The sequence below is a fragment of the Ostrinia nubilalis genome, chromosome 7 (genome assembly GCF_963855985.1).
Source record: "Ostrinia nubilalis chromosome 7, ilOstNubi1.1, whole genome shotgun sequence".
NCBI lineage: Eukaryota > Metazoa > Arthropoda > Insecta > Lepidoptera > Crambidae > Ostrinia > Ostrinia nubilalis.
In genome coordinates, this window is record NC_087094.1 from 15243440 (window position 1) to 15267599 (window position 24160).

The 24160-nt window shown below is 34.0% G+C and overlaps 1 protein-coding gene across 2 annotated transcripts in view; it reads left to right on the top strand.

Annotated features, from left to right (window-relative positions):
- Nucleotides 1–24160, top strand: part of LOC135073397 (DNA-binding protein D-ETS-4-like) — a 51019-nt gene that overhangs the window by 12670 nt on the left and 14189 nt on the right. The window contains exon 1 of one of the 2 annotated variants that reach the window (XM_063967574.1): nucleotides 13618–13775. The exons of the other annotated variant lie outside the window; for it this stretch is intronic. Within the exon in view, the coding sequence (XP_063823644.1) occupies nucleotides 13713–13775 (63 nt within the window). The 5' untranslated portion in view covers nucleotides 13618–13712. Of the gene's footprint in view, nucleotides 1–13617; nucleotides 13776–24160 lie in introns of those variants that run through there. 2 annotated transcript variants of the gene reach the window in all.

Below are 24160 nucleotides of genomic sequence, written 5' to 3' on the forward strand. Positions count from 1 at the left end.
AAAAATTAACACGAAAAAACGTGCAATGGCTTAGTAACTACTACGAGCAGCACATTGCCTGCCAAACTTTTTCGAACAATACAAGCATATTTTTGTGAAATGAATTTCAAAATAAGCAGTCTCTCTTTTAATTCATCAAAACACATCATCAAAATACAAAATCCTCAAAACAAATCTTTCGGGACGTAAGATGTAAAATCCTCTTCTTTTTCTTCATCGTCTGCATTTTTTTCTAGACTTTCTTGCCAGTCCCTCATATCTGAGGCCTCATTTCCATCTAACGTATTGATAAATCATGTATTGTGACTGTTTGATGCTTTTTTGATCCACTCAAACCGTAAATAAACCATAATTAAAAAAATAATAATAATATCATAATAAAAATTTTTGTTACGCAAAGTGTATGGTGGAGTCCACGGGACTCCGCAAGTGTCAATTACTCAACTTTCTGTGATTCACACGCAGACGACCTCTCGCCCCCGAGTTGGCCACGACACCAAAGGAAGCTACTCAAGCGCACAGCACTTTATTCGCGTATTGAAAAAAAATATGAAAAAAAAACAGTTTCACATGGAGTCCCTGGGACCTACCATGCAAATTGAGGGTTAAATACTTGTGTTGTGACGAGAATACAAGCTGACTGTATATCTATACTTATAATAAATCTGTAGAGAGGTTAATTCTGTACATGAAATATATTTTCAAAATAACTATCAGGGGGTGATTAGTGATCGATACTGATGCCAAAAATGCAATCAGTAAATTTTTTGTCTGTCTGTCTGTCTGTCTGTCTGTCTGTCTGTCTGTATGTTCCTTATAGAAACAAAAACTACTCGACGGATTTTAACGAAACTTGGTACAATTATTCTTCATACTCCTGGGCAGGTTATAGAATACTTAGGAATTCCCACGGGAACGGGCATTAGCGGGAAAATCCTTTTGTATGAAAAATCTAAACCGCTTAAGTTAGACGCTTGAAATTTGGCAAGCAGGTACCTTAGTAAACTTAAAGCTTAGTTATAACAGGATATTGCAAAATTCCTACGGGAACGGGAATTAGCGAGAAAAAACATTTGTATGAAAAAATCTAAGCCACGTAAGATAGACGCTTGAAATTTGGCATGCAGGTACCTTAGTAAATTTAAAGCTTAGTTACAACAGGATATTGCAAAATTCTCACGGGAACGGGAGTTAGCGGGAAAAAACATTTGTATGAAAAAATCTAAACCGCGTAAGATAGATGAAGGGGGTAAAACGGGATCCACGCGTACGAAGTCGCGGGCGGCCGCTAGTATTTATTAAATTCATCAGATGTTATTGCTACTGTATTAAGAATATTAAGATCCCATACGTTGAAAATTGGTACCCTGAAATCCATTTCATATTATTATCAGACCTTAACCTTAACCACAGAAGTACCTACATATTTTTATAATAAGAGTATAATATCGTTTTTGTGTTACATTTTCCTTAATTTTCAAGTTTAGTTAACAGGTAAATTATCTTAATGCTACAAAGATATAATTTTCATCAAGTTTTAATATTTTAACGAATGTTTATCCTTAACCAAATGATCGCTATTCACCACTCGAACGCATTCTCAGCTTACTCATAGAATATTTCGTAACCGTTTCCGAGTAAGTAGACGGCAAATGGCGATTGGGCGCCGACTCTATAGCACATTAACCTTTACACTGTGGCATCTTAAGCAGTGGTGATAGAGGCTATATTGCAACAATAAGGTGTAGCCCGAAGTACTTGCGTGCCGATTTTCACCTGTCAATTGAGGTCGAGGACGGAGCTTCTGTGTTACGTGATGCGACTTTGGCGCAGTTGATATGAAGCCAAAAAAGTATCGATTATTAAGTAGCAATACCTCCGAAAACTGACATGGGAAACTGTTTTTTGTTCGTTTGTGATAAGTTACAAGATTGCTTAAAAATCTTTAAAATTATCGTTAGTTTTAAAGACTGATATTTGCATGCTGTATTTGGGACGTGTAAAGTGCCCTATTAAGGGTAGACCTTCCTTAGTTAGTAACGAATTCGATTCAAACAGTGGTTTACAGCTAAAAATACAATCTAAACATTTCGACAGCTTTACCAATGTCTCAGTAACCAATTCAGTTACCTACATAACACTTCAAGTAAAAGGTCGTGGGATCAAATCGGTTGCAAAAGTGGAAAATCATGTTTTTAAAATGTTAAATGCCTCACCGTAGACATGGTAATTGTAACAAAATCGCACGTATGAAATCCAAATAAGGCTATTACGAAAAAACTGCAAACGAAAGTTGCTCAAATCTGCCTTCTTTTTGACCTTCAATTGATTCCAATTTACGTTGGCAGGGTTTCAAAAGAAAGCTGCTTCTTACACACGATTTATTATCCTTTGTTTGACTCAACTACGCACGTATTGACAGGTAGTAAATTATACAGGGTGGAAACGATAAGTGATCTCACTCGATTATTTCTAAACTATACAAGATATCGAAAAACTGGTTACTGATCCTGAAAGTGTTTCACAAGCTCTTTCAAACGGTACCAATAATAGGTTACAGAATAAACTGGAACTATCCCAAAATTCAATGTTTCCAGCTTCCATACTAAATGTATGCCGACGACACATTATTAGGAGTGTAATTTATTTTTTGTTAAATAATAAACTTCATAAGTCGGTTAAATAAACTCGTAACTTGCATCTTATTTAAAATTATTTGTGAAAAACATTAGTTTTAGGCTTTACTTGCTATAAAATTATCAAGAGATGACTGCCATGACTGTGATAGTACTAAATGTATGGAAGACGGAAACATTGAATTTTAGGATAGATCCAGTTTATTCTGTAACTTGATATTGATACCGTTGGATAGAGCTCGTGAAGCACTTTTAGGATCAGTAACCAGTTTTACGATATCTTGTATAGTATTTAAAATTATGTACTTTTACCAAATGTATGGACGCTGGAAACATTGAATTTTCAGATAGTTCCAGTTAATTCTGAAACCTATTATTAGCACCGTTTTAAAGAGCTCGTGAAGCACTTTCAGGATCAGTAACCAGTATTTCGATATCTTGTATAGTTTAGAAATAATCGAGTGAGATCACTTATCGTTTCCACCCTGTATATGATTACCAACATTAAGGTGCATACGCTTGTTGCATACAAGTTTATGAACTTATTGCATAATTATATCGCATTTGTGACGCACTAGGAAGGAAAGGTAACGCACGAGGCCGGTGAAGTAACTGGGTGCCATTTAATGAGTGTACATCTGAAATAATCCGTGTTCGTAAGATAGCACCAGGATCCTATTAATGGTTATTTAATTAGTAGTTTTTATCAATGAAACCTACTCGCGCGATTGACGTGGAAACTTCATTCATCTTTTACCTCTTAGAATTAAGCTCTAGCCACAAAATCTAGCTCTCAGTGTAATTCTTAAGTTTGTAATTTTTTTGTAAATCTACGTAAACTAGGAAGCAATTAAATTTATTGTTTTTTTTTTTCACTTTAAACACTAGATCAATTACAAAATCTAGATCTGCTATTTACCAAAACTGCAACAAACTATGGCTGGGTTGCACCATCTTACTTTGACTTTAACAAACGTCAGAAATCTGTCAAACTAGATACAAAACTCGTCACCGGTTACCGTTATAGTAACTGTTAAAATTAGTTGGTGCAACTCAGTCAATTCAAAGATTTCGTAACTCCAAGCGATCTTTGGACACTGAATCATTTGTTGCGAAAGTGGTCAGCTAGCAGGAAAACATCTCATTTTTGTTGCGGGTAGTCCCGATTGAGAAATTATGAGTCAAGTAATGAGCCGTTTTGCAAGTCGATCTCGTAGCCTCCAAACTTACTACCGTGACGGTTGTCTTAGTTTTCGCTTGCGTGAAACGTCATTCATAATTCAGGAGGGTTCTACCGCGTGTTGAAATGGGTTTTGTTCAATGAAGTGGTTTCTAAATCTAAACTAATAAGGTCGTAAACATGTGTAAAGAACACAGAATATCTGTTACGTTTCATGACTAAACAGCTGGCCAGTTGAGATGAATTTTGCTATAGAGATAGATAAGGCTTTGAAGATGTGCATAAGCTACGTTTTTATAACACATTTTGAAAGATATCTCAAGTTTGGGATCATAATACGGTAATACATTTACGTCTTTACTAAGCAATGAAAACGGCAGTGTTTTTACTTGACTAAAAGTATTTCTGCGACAAACCGTCATCCACGCGAACGAATCCGCTAGGAGAAGCTAGTTATTTGTACATATTTGAATCTATTGATTGACAATATAAAGTGGTTTGTCTGACAAGATTGGTGAGTGGACAGGGGACGGAAGCAGGGCGTCACACAGTAGTTTGATTTTAAAAATAGGTGGACATACGATCGAAAGTCATAATTTCACCGAAACAAAAATTGTTTTGAATAGCATTTTGAATGCTGATCAACATTTGTTATTATGCATTTTTCGTTAAAACGAGCCTTTCATGCTTAAAAAAAATATAACAAAAAAATTTGTATGGAGAAAAATTATTTTTATTTTTTTTCTGGCTACTGTTGCAAACTGTAGCGGTCAAACCTTATGTAGTCGTAAGTACCTATGGTGCCTAATATTACTACATCAAAAGTTTTTGCGGGCACGCGCGGCCAAGCGAGTAATGGACATGCAAAATTTGAAATATTTTTATTCATGGATTATTGATTTTAATGCACTTAAAGTAATTATTAATAGAAAAATATACTTAGTCTAACTTACTACAGCCCCCTATTACCTCATTTCACACTAAAACCTTTCAAACTAGAACCTAAGTTTGTCGGTAGTAGGTAGCCTAAGTCGATTATTGACATTATAATATTCACTACTGGTCTACTGGTTATGGTGTAAGGTAGATTAGGTAGATACCTATCCTTTTACCTAGGTATATACCTACTTCTTGACACTTATAATACCGACAGACATGATTAAAAAAAGTCTTCAAGCAAGAACCTTTGATTTCAATGGTTATGAAAGATTTTTATACTTTCTAAAGTAGTCCTGAATAGATCCTTAAATCATTTTGACTGTCATAATCGATTACAGTAGGTAGTGGGTTCAGTAAGGGTTGAACGGTTATAGTAAACAATACATTTTTATGGCTCTCTATTCAAGTTAGTCGAATAATTCTAGCATAAATGGGAATACCCGTAACCCTCTTCCACACATTACTCATCATCCATCATCATTTCCACAATGGCCGGTTGGTGGCAACCTGCATCCAGCGCCTTCATGCTACCTTTATGAGGTTGTCAGTCTACCTTGTGGGTGGACGTCCTACGCTGCGCTTTCCGTTACGTGGCCTCCACTCCAGAACCTTGCTGACCCATCGGCCGTTAGTTCTGCGTACTATGTGCCCTGCCCAATTGCCACTTTAGCTTGCTAATCCGTTGGGCTATGTCAGCGACTTTAGTTAATTTCTGATTAGATCTCGTAAAGAAACACCGAGCATAGCCCTCCCCATAGCTCAGCACGCTGTGCAATTTTGAGCTTATTTATAAGGCCTATATTGAGAGGCCACGTTTCCGAGCCGTATAGCCACACATTATTGCAGATACTTATGTTCACCTCTACCTATAGTTTTATATGCCAGCTAACGTACACAAACTGCTGATACATGGTGCAGATAATGTGATAACATTTTGGTGTACTGCCTATTGGATTCTTTCGGAAAAAGTATGTGAGTGACTTACATTATTTTGAACATTGTTCAAGATAAGTAATAATTGTAAAAGAATAGGCTAAAATATGTTTTTTGACTGTTTTTCGAACGAAGATAATAATTGAAGACATGAATGGAAGAAGGTGATAAATGTCGGATTTCAGATTTTTCTCTGTTCGATGCTTGCATAAAGGCATATTTCAAACCTTATGTTTGAGGCTACTTGATGAAGGTGTTATGTACGTTATCTTTTTTAATAGACGAAGGGAAAGGAACCTACAACTTTTTAAAGGAGCCAAAAAAAAGGATCTTTTTGCAAAAGTATAAGATAAGAAATCGACTATTCTGTTGAAGAAAACTGGAAATTACAGTTCTATCAAAATTGAAAAAATCAAAATCAAAAATATTTATTCAGTTTAGACCACAAGTGGCACTTATAAACGTCAATAGAAAATAATAAAAAAAGAAAAGGTAGCCCTTATGGGGCACTTGGCCTTAGTGGGAAACTATCCCACTACCTACTGTAATCGATTATGACAGTCAAAATGATTTAAGGATCTATTCAGAACTACTCTAAAAAGTAAAAAAAATCTTTCATAACCATTGAAGTCAAGGGTTCTTGCTTGAAGACTTTTTTTAATCATGTCTGTCGGTATTATAAGTGTCAAGAAGTAGGTATATACCTAGGTAAAAGGGTAGATATCTACCTAATCTACCTTACACCATAACCAGTAGACCAGTAGTGAATATTATAATGTCAATAATCGACTTAGGCTACCTAGTACCGACAAACTTAGGTTCTAGTTTGAAAGGTTTTAGTGTGAAATGAGGTAATAGGGGGCTGTAGTAAGTTAGACTAAGTATATTTTTCTATTAATAATTATTTTAAGTGCATTAAAATCAATAATCCATGAATAAAAATATTTCAAATTTTGCATGTCCATTACTCGCTTGGCCGCGCGTGCCCGCAAAAACTTTTGATGTAGTAATATTAGGCACCATAGGTACTTACGACTACATAAGGTTTGACCGCTACAGTTTGCAACAGTAGCCAGAAAAAAAATAAAAAAAATTTTTCTCCATACAAATTTTTTTGTTATATTTTTTTTAAGCATGAAAGGCTCGTTTTAACGAAAAATGCATAATAACAAATGTTGATCAGCATTCAAAATTCTATTCAAAACAATTTTTGTTTCGGTGAAATTATGACTTTCGATCGTAAGTCCACCTATTTTTAAAATCAAACTACTGTGCGTCACTAGGGAGAGACCTAAGTATAAACTATGACAGGGTAGACATTGATTTAATTTGATACTACTCGACGATTGATGTTGGTAAAACTTGTTCCAATCGCCGGCAGCAAAAGATAATTTATATTTATCAGTAGATAGATATCCTAAAAAAGTCCTTTGTCCTTGTTTTGTACTGTGAATGGACTTAGTCACTTTTCGATTGTGAATTAACTACTGGCAACTGCTACTTATTCAATAGATACTGAACTAGCTAGTAAGCTCCTGTTCAATAGGTACTTAGTCATATTTTAAGTAACTTGAACTTTAAATCTAATTGCTAGGTTACTTTTATGTTATCTAAGGCTGAGCTGCACCACCTCATTTTACACGTAACAATAACAATAACCGGCCCTTTTTGTATGGATTTTGACAGATTTTTGACGTTTGTCAAAGTTAAAGTAAGATGGTGCAGCTCAGCCTAAGACTAAATCATCTCTTTCAATCTACTCTATTAATGTGTAATGATTAAAAATAATAAAAACCTAAATAACATTTCACGAATAAAAATTATCAACAGTTAAAATACTGTTGATAATTTTTATTCAAGCATACAATGTAAACTAGTTTTCTAACCAAAGTACTTTTATTTGTGACAACCATAATCAACACCTTCAACTTCAACTAAAAGGGATGGACAGTTAGCGTCATTAGCGAGTCTCAATTTGATAGCAAATGGCGTATGGACGCTAATATCGGGTAAATATGGGAATTTTACGACTGACGACACGACTATATAGTTTTAACTTTGTTAAAAGCAAGAACTTGCAGAATTTATACTTAGTTTAGATGTGAAAGTAACTCTACATGTTATGTGTCACTAATAACGCTATATAAACCAATTTTAGAATTCAAAGAAGAGCAAAATCTCGAGAGTGATATTAGAGTTGTCATTTTATATGGGATCAATACCAATGCTTTATCAAGTTAGGGATGGGGAAAGGGGATTTTGTGTTATCAAATACCTTAAAATACCGCAGAAAAACGCAAGGGTTAAGAAGAAAGACTGGGGCAAACGATGTAGGTACAAATGACTATACATGGAATTGCTGAACGCTTTAACGTCTTATATAGTCCTACTTGTTATTTACAAAAAATACATATGTAAAGTATGACGTGCTTGCGGCTGCACCTTGTCTTTTTATTACCTAGATGTTTGAACATAAAGATGTATCTTATAAAGCTGTTTCGAATACTCAGGTGCGAATTTGGAAACTAATAAATAAACAATATGATTATCGTATTCATAGATGCAGATTTCGTACGATAAAATACATGCATGAACAAGCTATAAAACAAGCGATCGACCGCAGTTCCGCTTGTCTGGAATTTGGAATTGTCGCATAAATACTTATCTACGCATTTTATTGTGTTAAATAGGACTTTATAGAACTTTATTATTCACAAAAAGTCAATCTTATTGTTATCAAATAATGTCGAAAACAATGAAGACAGTCTTATGATTGAGAAGCAATATAAAAAGAGAGAAGGTGACGAAAAATATCGAATGTTAAACGATCTACATACGACCATAAATGAGCTTTTAAACAACTCAAAAACAAAGTAATGACCACCAGTTTTTAATATCCCATCAACATCTTTACAGCGATTCAGTTTATCGCTGTACCTACATCATTTACAATATAGGACACTTACATTAACGAGAGTAATTTACAACCGAGAGTGAAAACTGTTTTAAATCGAGAATTTTCCCGACAACTTGTTGCTCTGATTAAGTATCGATGCAAATAAATCGAAACGTAGGCGTGTATATCGATTTATCGTTACCATGCGCTCGCGTCGCCCAATCGCGACGGTGAAAGGGAAACGAGCTATTTGCGTCACAGGTTTCTTTATTAATATAACTATCACACTCAAAAAGCACTCTATACTAAAGCCTTAAAGTTCAGGTTGGATTGGGCAGCTTTAAGTTTATTATGCGCTCGAGTCGCCAACGGCCTTGCTTTATTCTTATGTTTGTGATTATGTATTATCGAGTAATTGTCAGTTATAAAGGTATGTTAACAAGCTGCAGTATCGGTGACAAAGAAAACGTTGGTTTTATTGATATTTTCCGCCTCCTTTCATAGTAGAGACTAAATAGAGCTTACAAAAGAAGCTTATTCTAATACTCAATGATAGTTTTTTTTTTAAATCTTGTGGTTTCTCTATTACCTAGAGCTCGAAAACTACCTGATAATTAAAAAAGAACTGAAAGACTACAAAGTACATGAATTTGGGTGTAAAATGTCTCTGCTCATCATCAATGTTAGATTAAACTCTGGAAGATTTAAACCTACTCGTATAACTTCAGTCCAATAAGTGAAACCAAACTACCTACACGTCAATACAAATTGTATCTCTCTCTAATAAATATACTCATTAAAACATCTTTAAATTAGGCGAATCATATCTTATCATGTTCATTTTGTTCTCAATTAAGACTGTCTTAGAGGAAAAATAAAAATAAAATCCTAATCTATTAAAACTAGAACGGAGTTAACGAAAGCATTTACATACGAATTGGTTATTTTGTATAGTAAATTGGAGTCTGCATTTTTAAGTTTTATACCTAAACAAGCATAAAGTTATTACTTATCATAACTTAGTTATTATGATCAGAAAACAACAAAATTTTAGATCCAATTATTACTTTGGTACCTACGTAATAAAGATTTTTGCCTTTTCTTTATTGCCTTCGTATAAATGAATCAAATATTAATTTCTATTATTTTTATTCCTACCTAATTTAGATAGAAAGACAAGCGCTACTGCTTAACATGGATAACATTTAGGCCGGGTTGTACCATCTTACTTTAACTTTGACAAACGTCAAAAATCTGTCAAACTCCATACATAAAACGCCGGTTATCGTTATAGTTACCGTTAAAGTTAGGTGGTGCAACTCAGCCTTACTCATATTAAAGTATGTAGTTAGGTAGTTAAACTACTTAATGAAGCTGCATTGACCTACCTGTTACTACAACAGAAGTAAGAAATTATGGATAAGTAATACTTGTACAGACGACAGCAAGTCAAGCAAGACAGTGTAGCGCCTTATTTACTTCTGATAGAAACGATTCTACAAAATAAATGTTTAGTTTAGTAAATCTCGCTGTAAGACAAAATGCATTTATCTATCCTAGAAAACTAGAACACGATGTTTTAATAAGCAAAAACGTGATCTGATACTTGAATGACAACTTTATTATAAATACAAGTTCTGTTGTTACTATGCGTTAGCCGATGTTGTTTGTTTATACTGAACATAGAGATAATACAAAAAAAAAACAAGAAATACGAAGTCCATCTCTTGGCTCCACACTTTTAACATGATATAGCAAAAATTTTGAGGTGTGACATATTCATCACATACAGATATATTAGCGATGACCAATTTTCTATTTATGAATTAAGATTGTCTGTTATTTTTTCATAAAAGAAACAAAACGAAGCAAATCCCGTTCAAAGAGTGACGTTCATAAAAGATAAACATCAAATCGCATACATAAAGATATCTTTACCGCAGTCCAAAATAAAAACACAGAGATAAAATACCTAAATAAAGTGTTTAGATTGCCATAGAAACAGTGTACAGTCATAAATAAAAATTTAGATTTAATAGGGATGTTTCCTGGGCCAAAAAACAAGAGTTTTAATTAGTCCGTCAGTTAACTTATCAAAAAATACTCTACACGTATTTTTCACTTTTTCAAACTAATGAAAATTTAAAGAGATAAAGCGCGCCAAAGTTCAAAAGAAGAGGCGCGTGACGTCAATGAGTGCTTAAAAGTGCCGCACTTTGTAACGTCGCGCGGAACTTCAACGCACCATAACTATGTAATTATTTGTTAGATTGACAAATAAAAATATACGTGTCCAATATTTTCTGATATTAAACATGACGGACTAAAAAAATTTTTTAGGAAACTAGCCTATTATTTTATACAATATACCGGGCTATCCGTCTTAATTCAATTTGTTTTGATATTATAACCATCACACTCTGAAACAATTATTAAGTAGTTACGAATTATTACGTTGTTTTATAAAATGTAATTAAGTTCCCAAGTAAACTATTTCTATGACAAAAAAATAAATAAATCACTTAACTCTTGATGTATTTCTCCATCTGAAAAAAAAAAGAAGAAAGATTAGAATACTGACTGATGGTTTTGTAATTTCTTTACTAAGAATAACAATTGAATAGCATATGAATAATTATTGAATAGCATAGACATTTTCGCAGCCGACTGTAACGAAATGGCGGCCATTTTGCGTCGGCTGGCGGGAAATCCAGGGACCTTGACAACCGGTTGCGCGCGCGCGCCGAGCTTCAGCGCAAAGCCTCGGAACAGCTTATTATTGTTAGTGGAAAACGCGTCTGTGCACTTTTGTTATGCGTTTTGCTGCCTGACGTATTTAAATACACTTACAAAACTAGCAAATAAAATTATAAAATATGGAAGCTCTTACGAAAAGTTTCGAGTTATTTTTATCAAAAGAAACGAATTTGAAATCGACAAAATTTAATGCATCCAATGAGATATATGTCTAATATTCATCTTGATAAGACATAAATAAAACAAAAACAAAAAAATAAAAAAGCTATTAACTGTAAAGTAGTACTTTAAAATGCTCGAAGTGTAGTAAAAGATTAGCCTGATAATAAGGGAGAGTCCGGTAATTTGGACCAGTTTTTTTCAATCCCATTTTACACATAGTTTTCTTTTGTTTTTGCTAATGTTCATGGTATATAATTAAAGAGAAATTATTCAACTTACTATTTCATAGGTATTAATCAACACAATTGTTGTATATTTAGCACAAATCAACAAAATACGAGTTCAGAGCATCGGTCCAATTTAGCCAACCGGTTCGATAATTTGTACCACAGGGTTACTAAATTGGATTTCAATAAATTTCAAGCCTATAAAAAAACTATGGCAAAATATTATACGATACATTCTTAACAAATTAGGTAACGAAAAGGAACAGTAGTTAATAACATAGACAATCGATATTGTTTTACACGTTATCACGATTTTGAGTAAAAGTTTTGTAATTCCAATTATCGTAACGCACACTTGTACCTAATCTACTTTGCCAGTCTTTTGCTTTCATTTATTGTTAGTCAAACATAACTACGCTATTATAACTTAAAAAAATGATTTACTAAAAAAAATTTCAAAATCCTTTGGTACAGTTCCATACAACTTGATGTGGTACAATTTAGCCGTCTAGGTGATAGTGCTTTTAAAAATCGGTAAAAAATATAGCTCATAAATACCGAAAAATGTTCCAAATAATTGTAATCCACACTAATTTACGCTTCTAAATAATATATTAGAAAGACCCTGTGATTCAATTTAACAAAATTACAAACTAAACATGCATTGTCAAAAGTTACTTGAAAACAATGAAAAAATACTTTTCAAAATAAAGCACACGTGTTCGTTGTCACGGCAAAAACCACATGGCCGATATTAATTGAATTTAGTTGTGTATCGCTGAGTGTTGCAATTACAGACATTCAATAAATACTTTACGAAATATGAGGGTGGTACAATTTACCCGGCGGTACAATATACCGAACTCTCCCCTATAAGAAAACGATTTTAACGAGTAGTCAGTTTCGTTCGTAATTATTAGAAAACCATTTTCATTCAAGATGCAGAGCGCCATCTTTTGCGCTGTTTAATCAATATTACAAGATATAGCAATCACCGCCATCTAGCGGCAATTTTAGTAAACTAGCCAATGACGTTCAATACAGCCTTATTTGACCACCCACAATGATTACCTTACGTTTTCTGAGAAAATCGCACTTAGTTTACTTAAGTTATTGATAAGAAGGCTCGAAGAAATGATATTTTTTATAATGTAGAGAACATAGTTATTTTCCTGCTACTCAATATAAGGTCTTTGTGTTTTTGTGCTGCGTCTAAAAATAAATAATAGTTTTCGCATAAACTCGTTGTAAGTACGAGTATAATTTAAAGGTTTAAATTATGCCTGTAACGAAATTCGATTTAACCACGAACGAATTGATCAGATAAGGAAAATCCTTTCAATAAAATGTTACACGTATAAAAAGACAAGAAAGGAGCAAGTTGGAACTTTTTTCTTATGAATGTGAATGAAAAAGTCCCATTAAAATTGCGGACTTTCCCCAGCATTTATTATAATAGGGATGTAGTAATTTTTTCCTTACAGACCACTCTATAATATGTTAGGTATTTACAGTCATTTCGTCAGTTTCTACCCTACTTGCTAGACGAGCTCACTTCTTTTCAAGGTGAGGACTCACATCGTTTAAATGGTACCACTTCTTCTCAACACCAGCTGATGATGTTGTCCCAAAGTGGTAGTAGAGCAAGCTCTATTAGGACGTATACGAGTATAAGTGCTCCGAAAAGGGTATTATTTTCAAACATGTAATTTTTTTATCTATTTTTTTGTTTGAAATGAAAATTACGTGGAACTTTATAAGCGTTGACCTTAAATGGTCTTGATTATGGCCAAGCCCAGCGCGTATCGGCCGAACTTTGGTCGTTGATAACTCCAGATAAGTACTTATCATACTAGTGCGATAGTATTGAACTGCGCTCATAAAAAGTGCCATTAACGATTGGACGCTCAGACAGTGCGCAGTAAAAGTCGGATGAATTAAAAAGTGCTTAAGGTTTTCTTCGCGAGTGTTTTGGATTAAAAATGCAGGTGTATTGGTGTGACAGGAATGGGATTGGTGGTTATTGTGGCAGAGAATGCTGTCAGGTACGTTTTTACTACATAAATAGTATTAATATTATGAGGAAATACAAACAAGCGGATAATCTAATACAATGTTTGGTTAGTTCTTTTTTCTAACCGTGCTGACTTTTAAACATTGGAATGATGTCATTACGACTCTAATTAGTAATCGCGAAAAGACTTATGGTTATTTACTGCTGATTTAAATCTATTTATAAGATTTAAGAGCAGATTGGCTACATTAATCTGTAGTTTTTTATTTAAAGTTATAGTAAAAATATGTATGATCTCATCTTTACAACTCTATCATGTCTTATCTTTAAATTATCAAAGATTATTTTACAATATCAATACGCTAAAGTCCATTTACATTTTGAAGAAAAGGCAAGCATTTTAATTAATTCTTTTGTTTGAATAATTTTTTTTTATGTATCTTAAATGCAGGTTCTTGGTCTAGTTACAGTAGTGGAGAATGCCTTTCAGTAACAGTAGTTAAATGCTAGAATTGTAATCATATTTCATCTCCAAGTACACGGGCTAATATTCCTTTATTTCATAATCTAAAACTGTCAATCCGTAGTTTCAAAGATAGGATGGAGGACGGGTAATCGTACCAAATAAAGCACTTTATATAGATGTTATAGGAGTGTTTTTGCAACAATAGTTGTTAGTCTGATATACTGTCGACTGTACCTTGTTTTATGACTAGGAATGTGAGGTTATCGCGTCTATTTACGTCTCTTTTATCAAACGATATACATGTGTAGAGGCCTGAGTAATCTACATTAATGTTATAAACAAGTTTAATAATAATTCATTTTATTCATAAAGTTTTTATGTCAGATTTATTATTCAATGAGAATAAAGTTTACATTTGCTATTGGAACTAGAACATTAAATACAAACATTATACAAATTAAAGTAATCGGCCTAAAGTCAAATGTCAAATGATAAAATCGAAACTTCTGAACCACCAAAGATATTTGCAACTCATTTAGACAAGGAAAAATTGCGTTATTATTTACCTAACAATTAAAAATTAAGAAGCCTAAAATTTATGTAACTGACCACTTTTGGCTGCTTATGTTACGTAGGTGATAAATTCAAAATAATTAACCTTAATTTTGAAACCAAACCAGGCTAAACTTACGCCTTATTAAGTAAAAAAACTAGGTCTGAAATTCCTTGAAAAACTTGGGTTGTATTTTCAACGATACAACGATAGCAAAAATTTTAGACTGAGATTTACAATTTTATAAGAAGCATTGTTATTCCATCTACTTAGAGGCTTAAATAAAGGGAGCTTTTGGCTGGAACTGAATACATACGTAATTATCACAACAAAATGGAAATTACAAAAGAAAATAATTTTACTTTAACCACTGTTTACTAGCCATTGGTAGACAACTAATAATTTAATAGTCAAACATCGTCATCATCTTACCTACATACGTTTACACAGACGTTTTGGAAAATCCACAACAATAGAGTTATATCCTTAATCCTTCAAATGACACTTCGAATTGCAAGCTTCCAACCTTGGGGATGTCACGACAGGACAGAAGGGCCTGTGGCCTAGATATCCTGCACCTTGATGGCTATAAATTGTGGTATTATTAACCTAGGCACTTAGCAATAAATTGCGGTACTTAGTCCATGTTTACTATTCTGTAGAGCTGCTTAATACTCAAGCATGATGATATTTTTGATTTGTTTTTGATGCATAGGATTTCGCGTTAAACCACAGAATAATAATAAGGCAACATGTTCATTTATGTAAATACTAGCTTTCCGTCCGCAGCTTCGCCCGCATGGAATTTTGTCTGTCACAGAAAAACTTTCGCTCGCGTCCCTGTTTCAAAAACCGGGATAAAAACTATCCTATGTCCTTTCCCGGGACTCAAACTATCTCTATGCCAACAGACACTCAGACAGACGCGGACAGACAGACACACAGAGTTACTTTCGCATTTATAATATTATTATTAGTATAGAGTATAGATAGGAGCATAAGTAACATAGGTGTTTTTGCAGTATTTCATGTCAAACAAAACATTTATTGAATAAGATGAAGAGTATTCTGGTACAGATTTCATAATTCATAAAGTATTTTTTTGTAATTTTTGAAGTTACGCATTTTCACAATTATATTAAGGAAAGTTTTTTCAGCACACTTTCTGATATTGTGCACTAGAATCTAGAGGCATCTCTCTCTCTCTTGCACACACAAGAGAGTAAAGAAGATGCCAGATCGCTCGGTTAATCAGAGCGTGTTAAAACAGTTTAATGACATATTGCATTGAGCAATACCTAACTGGGGCTCTAATAGTAGATTCCATCTACATCATCTTGTACTGATGATCATCATTAGTGAATACCAGGGATGTTATGGATATCCGTAACCGTAACCGAAACTTTCGGATATCCGAAATAAAAAAATATCCGAAACCGTAACCGATTCAAAAGTTTCGGATAGTTTCGGATGTAGGCAGTTTAAATTATTTTTTGTATGTAAAGTCATAACAGCCTGATTTTACCTTTATAATGCCATTTAATATCAAATTTTATTTTTTATTCGATGTAAAGTGTGTTTCCATGAATGAACCGTGTTGGACAACTATTGCAAATTGCATTTTAAAGCACAGATATCCGTAACCGTAACCAAAATTTTCGGATATCCAAAATAAATAACAAAATCCGTAACCGTAACCAAAACCGGTATAGTATTATTCCTATATCCGTAACCGTATCCATAACCGAAAATACATATCCATAACATCCCTAGTGAATACGTGATACTTGTGTAACTTAAGCCACCGTGACGACTGCACGGATGATTAGATTCATTACTCTATTAACAATAATTTTGATTTGCTTCAAAATGATTGTTGAATTTATCAAATGGTCGATAAGTAAAACATATATGGATTGATAAATTTTATTGTACGGATGACGGCATACTAAGGTAATGCGATATCTTATCTAGTTGTAATACTAGCTAGTTATCAACCAAAATGCATATTTTGATGTGATGTCGACTCTACTCAAATGTTAAGCCTGTACGATTATAAGCACGAAAATAAATCTCTGTATCTCTTTTTGTTTCACGCTTAAGATTATATCATTGGAAAAAAAGACATTGTCTAAATTCGATCTATGAAAGATATATCCTTTAGGCATGAAAGCTTGTAAAAGTGTAACAACCCGTATTCACAAAAGATACTTGCTAAAGTGAAGCAGCAAATCGAATGCACAGTGTTGCATAGAGGCTCTGTGATTGGTTCGTGTGTGACCCTGTGCGTCCACGCGCACTGTGAGACCTCATAGTTTGGTCACACGCTATAATTTCTGTGACAGATAGTTACCCGTAGAAACGAAACAATATTAATAGTAAATAAAGAAAACAGTCTTTATTCATTCATAACTAACTCAAGACCTTAGCCCTTATCATTGGAGCAATCTTCACTAATCTCTGAACTTTGCCAACAATTACAATTCTCGTCTCAAATTCTCAAAGAAAAACTTATTTAAATCATATTCTTTTATTTTAGAACAAGATTAAGCAAGCTACCAGGGCCGTGGTGATCTCTGATGACACTTTAACATTACGAAGACATATCGCAAAAAGCAGTTGTCATTAAGAACGTGGGCGCAAGCGCATGAATGGATTCTGTAATGACATAAGGCGTTAGTCATTTGGCATTCCCCCTTACATAACTCGAGTTATAAATAGAATACTTAATATAAATACTTGTCACGTAGCAGGTATAGGTTTATTGTTATGTTATGGATAGACTAGCTTTCCGCCCGCGGTTTCGCCCGCGTTGAATTTTGTCTGTCACAGAAAATCTTTATCGCGCGCGTCCCTGTTATAAAACCGGGATAAAAACTATCCTATGTAATTTCCCGGGATACAAACTCTCTATGCCAAATTTCATAAAAATCGGTTCAGTGAAATTAGGCGTGAAAGCAAGACAGACAGACAGAGTTACTTTCGCATTTATAATATTTGTATAAATAGTATAGATTTAAAGTTATTTATTGAGATATTCTATTGTCTGTGTTCACTGACGAATAAGACAACTATCTATATTTTTAAAATATTTGAGTATTTATTTAGATCTTTATTACGATGGATTTAGATTCATATTAATACTTCAGTTCAAGTTTTCTTTTCATTGCCTTTCACACTCGTTGATGTCTTTCCTATGAAACAAATGAAAAGCGACATTTCAGTGTGTCAACAGTGACAGTAACTTTAAAGAAGTTTTACATCTTCATTTACATTAAACAGATATTTTTATTACTTATTTATTACTCAAAAATAAAATTTATAAATAATTTAGATTTATGTTTAAACTATTATAGAATTAAAAATAATACAAGGCTTACATTAAATTAGCGACTGAAATAAAAATATATTTGGCGAATTTTGTCTCGATATCGTGCTAACAATGGATGTCACCGACAAATAAAGGACATTGTCAGAAACCGCCTAAAAAACCGCCCAAAAACATTAACCCATCATAATTATTTTCTATTTTTTTTAATACATTAAGCACCCTTTCATTCTAATGGACACTTAAGCATTGAAAAATTAAATAAATAAGTCTTTTAACGTTTATTCTATAATACTATTACAACTTCCGGACGTTTTGGTGCGTGGCATGGTCTAAAACCTATCAAGTTCCATAATTTTTGCCGATAAAATCTGTACGAGGCATTACCGTACTTTATTGCTGGGAGTCCATGTATAGTGATGTTCCTGCGGCCATCATAGACAATAAAATATCGATTTTGAAAATAAAATAAATCGATTAAACTGCTTTGAAGACTAGATTTGCGTTAAAAGCTAAAAAGATATTGACACTATTACAAGAAGCTATCTAAAGTGTCCAACTGGTCGAAGGTCGTAAATAAAATAAAAATAATTAGGACCATAAACTGATATTCATGGTATCATAACTGTAAAAGTGTCAGAATCCGATGTTGAATCCAATGCCAGTTGAAGTGTGAGAAACATATATCAACCTAGTATAGTTGCCAGTCTCTCATAATCTATGCCAATGAGGGTTTTCGCGATTGAAAAATCCGCCAGATGGCAATACGTAGACGTGAGGTCCAAATGCTGCATGATTGGTTATTTTTGACATGACATTGACAGATATCCACCAATCATGCAGCATTTGGACCTCGCGTCTACGTATTGCCATCTCGCGGATTTTTCAATCGCGAAAACCCTCATTCATAGCACATGTATAATAATAGACCAAATGAACTTTTATAGATTGTGAAAGAGAAGATAAAGATTTTATTATTTTATCAAAATCTTGCCACGAGGTAGTTTTTCAGTAGAAACCAGGATTGGATAATCGCTACAGGCAAGTATCAGAACATTTTATAAATATTTTTAATCGATTATATCCTTGTGAATCGTTTTAATAAATTGTCATTTTACTTTTTCAATTAAAACTTTTTCAATCCCTAGTCTTGTCAAACTGTCATAATGTCAACAAATTATAAATGTCACGTCAGTTGACTCAATTTCAGTCTTCTGTGCGTTTATTGTATTTTTATTTCAATGAAATAGTGCTAAAGGGTTAGTACTAAAAGTGAAAGCGTTTTTTCAGAAAGAAAACCAATGTGGTGCCCTTATTATTCATACTGTTTGAAAGTTACAAGTCAGTGATACAGAGTTGCCGACATTATAACTCCGTAGTGATACCATACCAAAGAAGAAGTTTTCCTAAACACTTGTGTTATTTTTATATGTGATCAAATAAAAAGGATTAATTCTACTGCTCAAATGGAATAACTTATCCCAAGAGACCGAATATAAAAAAAAACCTCTCCATAGAAATTATCACCATCACGAGGATGTGAATTTTTTTGAGAATTTGATATTGGTCCTGTAAGAAAAATAGTTGTATTTCAGTAGTAGAATCAACCCTTCTTGTTTCATCAGCAAGAGTAACTATAAAAACGCCCTGTAGGTAGGTATTATTAAGCTGAAGAGTTTGTTTAGTGTCAAAGACTGTCACACAGTGTAACATAAATTGGCATATTATGATAATGAACATAAAAACTTAAATAAATATTTATATTAATATTTTTTCTATTTATTTATTTTCCCAAAGCTTCACAGTGACAGCTGAAACAGCAATACTGTTGTAAAACTAAACTTGGAACAAACTGTTACAAATAATTTACAAATTAAAATAAAACCGCATGTTGCTTTACTTTCTCGTATAGGTAGGTAATAAATGTAATTCATGGCTAGATTATTAATGTTACTTTGTTACCCTCAATAGTGAGGAGATCTTATAAAATGGTAACCCTGATTTTCATTGTCATTCAAGTGCTCTTTCTTCGCATAGGCTTCTGTGATTTGGCCAAGGGCCACACACATTGCGATAATATTATGCGACATTGATTTGACAGCAGCGGAGTGAAGTCTTGCGACTATGCAAAATGATACCCTGTAATCGTAGCGCATATAGACATAGACGGGGCGGGGCACATAGCTCGTAGAGCTGATGGCCGCTGGGGCAGGAAAGTTCTTGAGTGGCGACCACGAGCCGAAAGACGTAGCGTGGGCAGGCCTCCCACTAGGTGGACCGACGATCTGGTGAAGGTCGCGGGAGGTGCCTGTATGCGAGCGTTGCAGGATCGGTCTTCGTGGAAATCCTTGGGGGAGGCCTTTGTCCAGCAGTGGACGTCTTTTCGGCTGAAACGAACGAACGAACGATACGTATTACCACTATTTACCAGACATTACTATTTATTGCATACTCGCCGGATTACACGTAGGAGCACGCGCGTTACAGCTTCGGCCTTGCATTATTATAAGATCTTGTTCCGCCCTTTTACGAACTTCCTCCGTGAGGATATCCCCGCCGAATTCTATGATGAACCTATCAAAAGTCATATTCTGCAATGTCAACCCACCACAAGGTGGACCGACGACCTGATAAAGGTAGCGGGAAGGCGCTGGATGCAGGCCGCTACCAACCGTGCGATGTGGAAGTCATTGGGGGAGGCCTATGTTCAGTAGTGGACGTCCTGTGGCTGAAATGATGATGATGATGATGAAATGAATGAAAATGACAAATCTTCGAACGTGTATAATACCGTGCCAAAGTAATCATATAATTTTGGCACCTTAATAACTATTGCCGTTTTTGTTGTGAAGATCATGCAGCGCTACTTGCGGATATTATTGGAAAGAAAACTATGTGGGCTCTAGATCTGAAGCCGCTTTAACGAACACGAAGTGCTCATACAATGCGGCGTATTTTCTTACAGTCTTTAGTCAGGACTTTAGTCGAATTAAAACCCCGGTTGAACGTGATATAGCCGCACTAGAATACGATGCTTTTTTGCATAATCGCAAGACTTCGTTCCAGTGTCGACCGAATGTTATCACGATGTCCTCCTATCACATAAAATAAAAATTAAAAAATTAAAAAAAAAAGATGTATGTGGCCCAGGGGTTACCGTAGCCGCTAAGGTTTGAAACTTCTTGCTTAAAATATTGTAGTCTTTGGCATAGACTACGACGGTAGTCATGGAGATAGGAGTTTGTTATCTCGTGTCAGATGTAAATGGTGAAAAGAAAACTCATGATTCGTGTTATTTTTATGCAATATATTGTAGGTATTTTATAAAAGTGGAACCCCGAGTGAACTCCAAAACCCATTCTATTATTATATACGATTCGGCTTCGATATCTATAATACAATAGGAGTTTATTTCATGTGTCAGATGACAAGGGTGGAAACAACCTACGATTCATGTTGTTTATTTACGTGCAATATGTGGGCATATTATAAAAGTGGAATGCCGAGTTGTATTTCTAAAACTTGTTCTATTATTTTATACTATTTGGCTGCGACTCGGCGTGACGACAATACAAAACATTTTTCGCGAATCGGTGTTCATACATTCACACAATACATTAGACGCCATGTTGTCATAAACGACATATTATAAAATCGGTGTGATTTAATATTCTTAATCATTAATTTTATGGCAAGTGTCCATCAGGAATCATTGTTCTTACACACAGAATCGTATTATTTCGCTTTCGGGTAGTAATATGTCAAAATTGTTGGTTCTTAGGCGAACAATGTATGGAGAACGAACATTGTCCTTTATACCAGACATAAATCTTAACCTAAGACCTAGACGCTAAAATGGATTCGTACATTCAAACACATGTTTTAATAATAGCTCATTGTAAACATGTACTCGTCAAATTTCCCACGACGAGCGTCATATTAAACACATGTCACACACACTTGTAAAGACTCTACGCTATATTATATACAGGGTGTCCCAAAAAGTAGTGTCAAGCCGAAGCCCAGAGGTAGAGCATCACTAGGACTATCCGAATCACCCCTATGTATGTTCCGCGATTTTTGATAGTTTTCGAGTTATGATTGTTTTTAATTTCTGTGCTTAGGCACTCTTTTGGTCACTGTCTGTTTCGCGAATAGATAAGGTACATGCTTGATTTTATTATTATTATTATTAAACGAATACTAGGCCTATCTGATTCAGAAGTATTTACATCCATAACACGAATGTACCTAAACCAAATAAGTAATCCTATGTTGTAAAAAAAAACATAACTTTTTACAACATAGGATTACTTTTTTGGTTTACATTGTCGCGGTGATTTCGGTAGCCCTAGTGATGCTTTACCTCTCGGCTTCGGCTTGACACTACTTTTTGGGACACCCTGTATGTACATAGGTATTTTGCAGTCATTGACAACGGCATGGTTTAGACTTTACAACATGATACGACTCAACATGACGTTAAACACTATGCTGTTTTAATAAGGTTGATATTTTAACAAAAACGATATTGATAGCGACTGCACAAAATATAACACATCATTTTTAACACTGTAGGATCTTATGCAGTTGTATTTGAGGCTATTTTGCAACTAAAATGATTATGGTCTGATGCGCTGTCGTCTATACATCTTCGCACACAAAAAACAATGACAGAAATAAAATATTATTAAAGTGACATTAGTAAATATGCAGACTAATTAAGTTAACTAGCAAAAATAAAGATAAAAGAAAATCGTGGAAAAACCGATCCTTACAACAAATTGATCTTGATTTTTTTGTTTTATATCTCGTTATCTTAAATTAATGGTTTGCATTTAAGCAGAACGAGATTTTTACGACTTTTGACAAGTAAGTAGGTAATAATAGAGGCAAGAATTCATTCATTATCTATAATATACTCGTAAATGATATTTTTTAATGAGCTACGAGTGGGTTATTATGTTAACAACGTATGTCAATTGTCAATGAAACCACAAATAGTTTTTATATTACTCATATCGTGCATTATTGATAATTTCCCATATTTTCTAAGCCGTTCAGATCTTAATCGCATCCTATATGATTTTCATCTTAAACTGTTTAGCAGAAATAATCAATAGTTATTGTCAATGTTAATCGAATTGAGTCATTGTAAACTGTAATCGTTTAACTAGAATATGTTAACGAAAAAGGACCTTAGGATAGTTTTCCTAGAATAAGTTGATATCACATAATAATTAAGATCTTTATGCCCTTTTAAAATAACTTTACTTATAATGAGTTTGTAGTGTATAACGATAAACTCTTGTTTATTTTACTTTTATTCCCTTTTACAAAATTGCTCTTGAATGGTATGGTCAAGAATAAACTTTTAAACAATAAAAACCTTTTACGTCACTCCAGAGGATCTTTTAAACAAGCTCACAAAATATGTCTCTCTATCACCAGCCTAATCATCATCATTTCTTAATGTATATTCCACACCCTAATTTTACCAATCAAAACAATAGAATCAAGCCCAACGGTTTTCTTACGTTACAACGTCATCAATGACGTTTGGATCCTAATGGATAGGTAGTGATGATATGATCATGACGCCTAACCACATTGTATTGATCTCGATTTCCTTAGAAGCACCGTCATTGGGTCAGTACCTTGACGTTATTGATGATGTTGATGTTATTACGTTTTCAACTGTGACGATTTGAGCAGTGCATTAAGGATTTTGAGAAGGAAATCTCGTATTTGAGAAGGAAATGACATATCTAGAACTTATTTACGATTTTTTGATAAACAACGTGATAAAGGTTTACGTCAATAGAAAGCTATCAGGGTTTAAGTGGATCTGTAAAATTTTGAGATAATATCGGTAAATATCAAGAATAACAACTTTTTCAGATATATGATATCAGCGAACGTTATCCAGAACATAATTATGATATAGGTAGATTGGTAAAAAGTCAAGGAAGTATCTTTCTAGTTATTACCAATTCTGCTTTAGGAAGTGGAACCTTCAATCACCAAAATATTCATTAACAAATCAATGCACTAAATAGTGGAAATTAA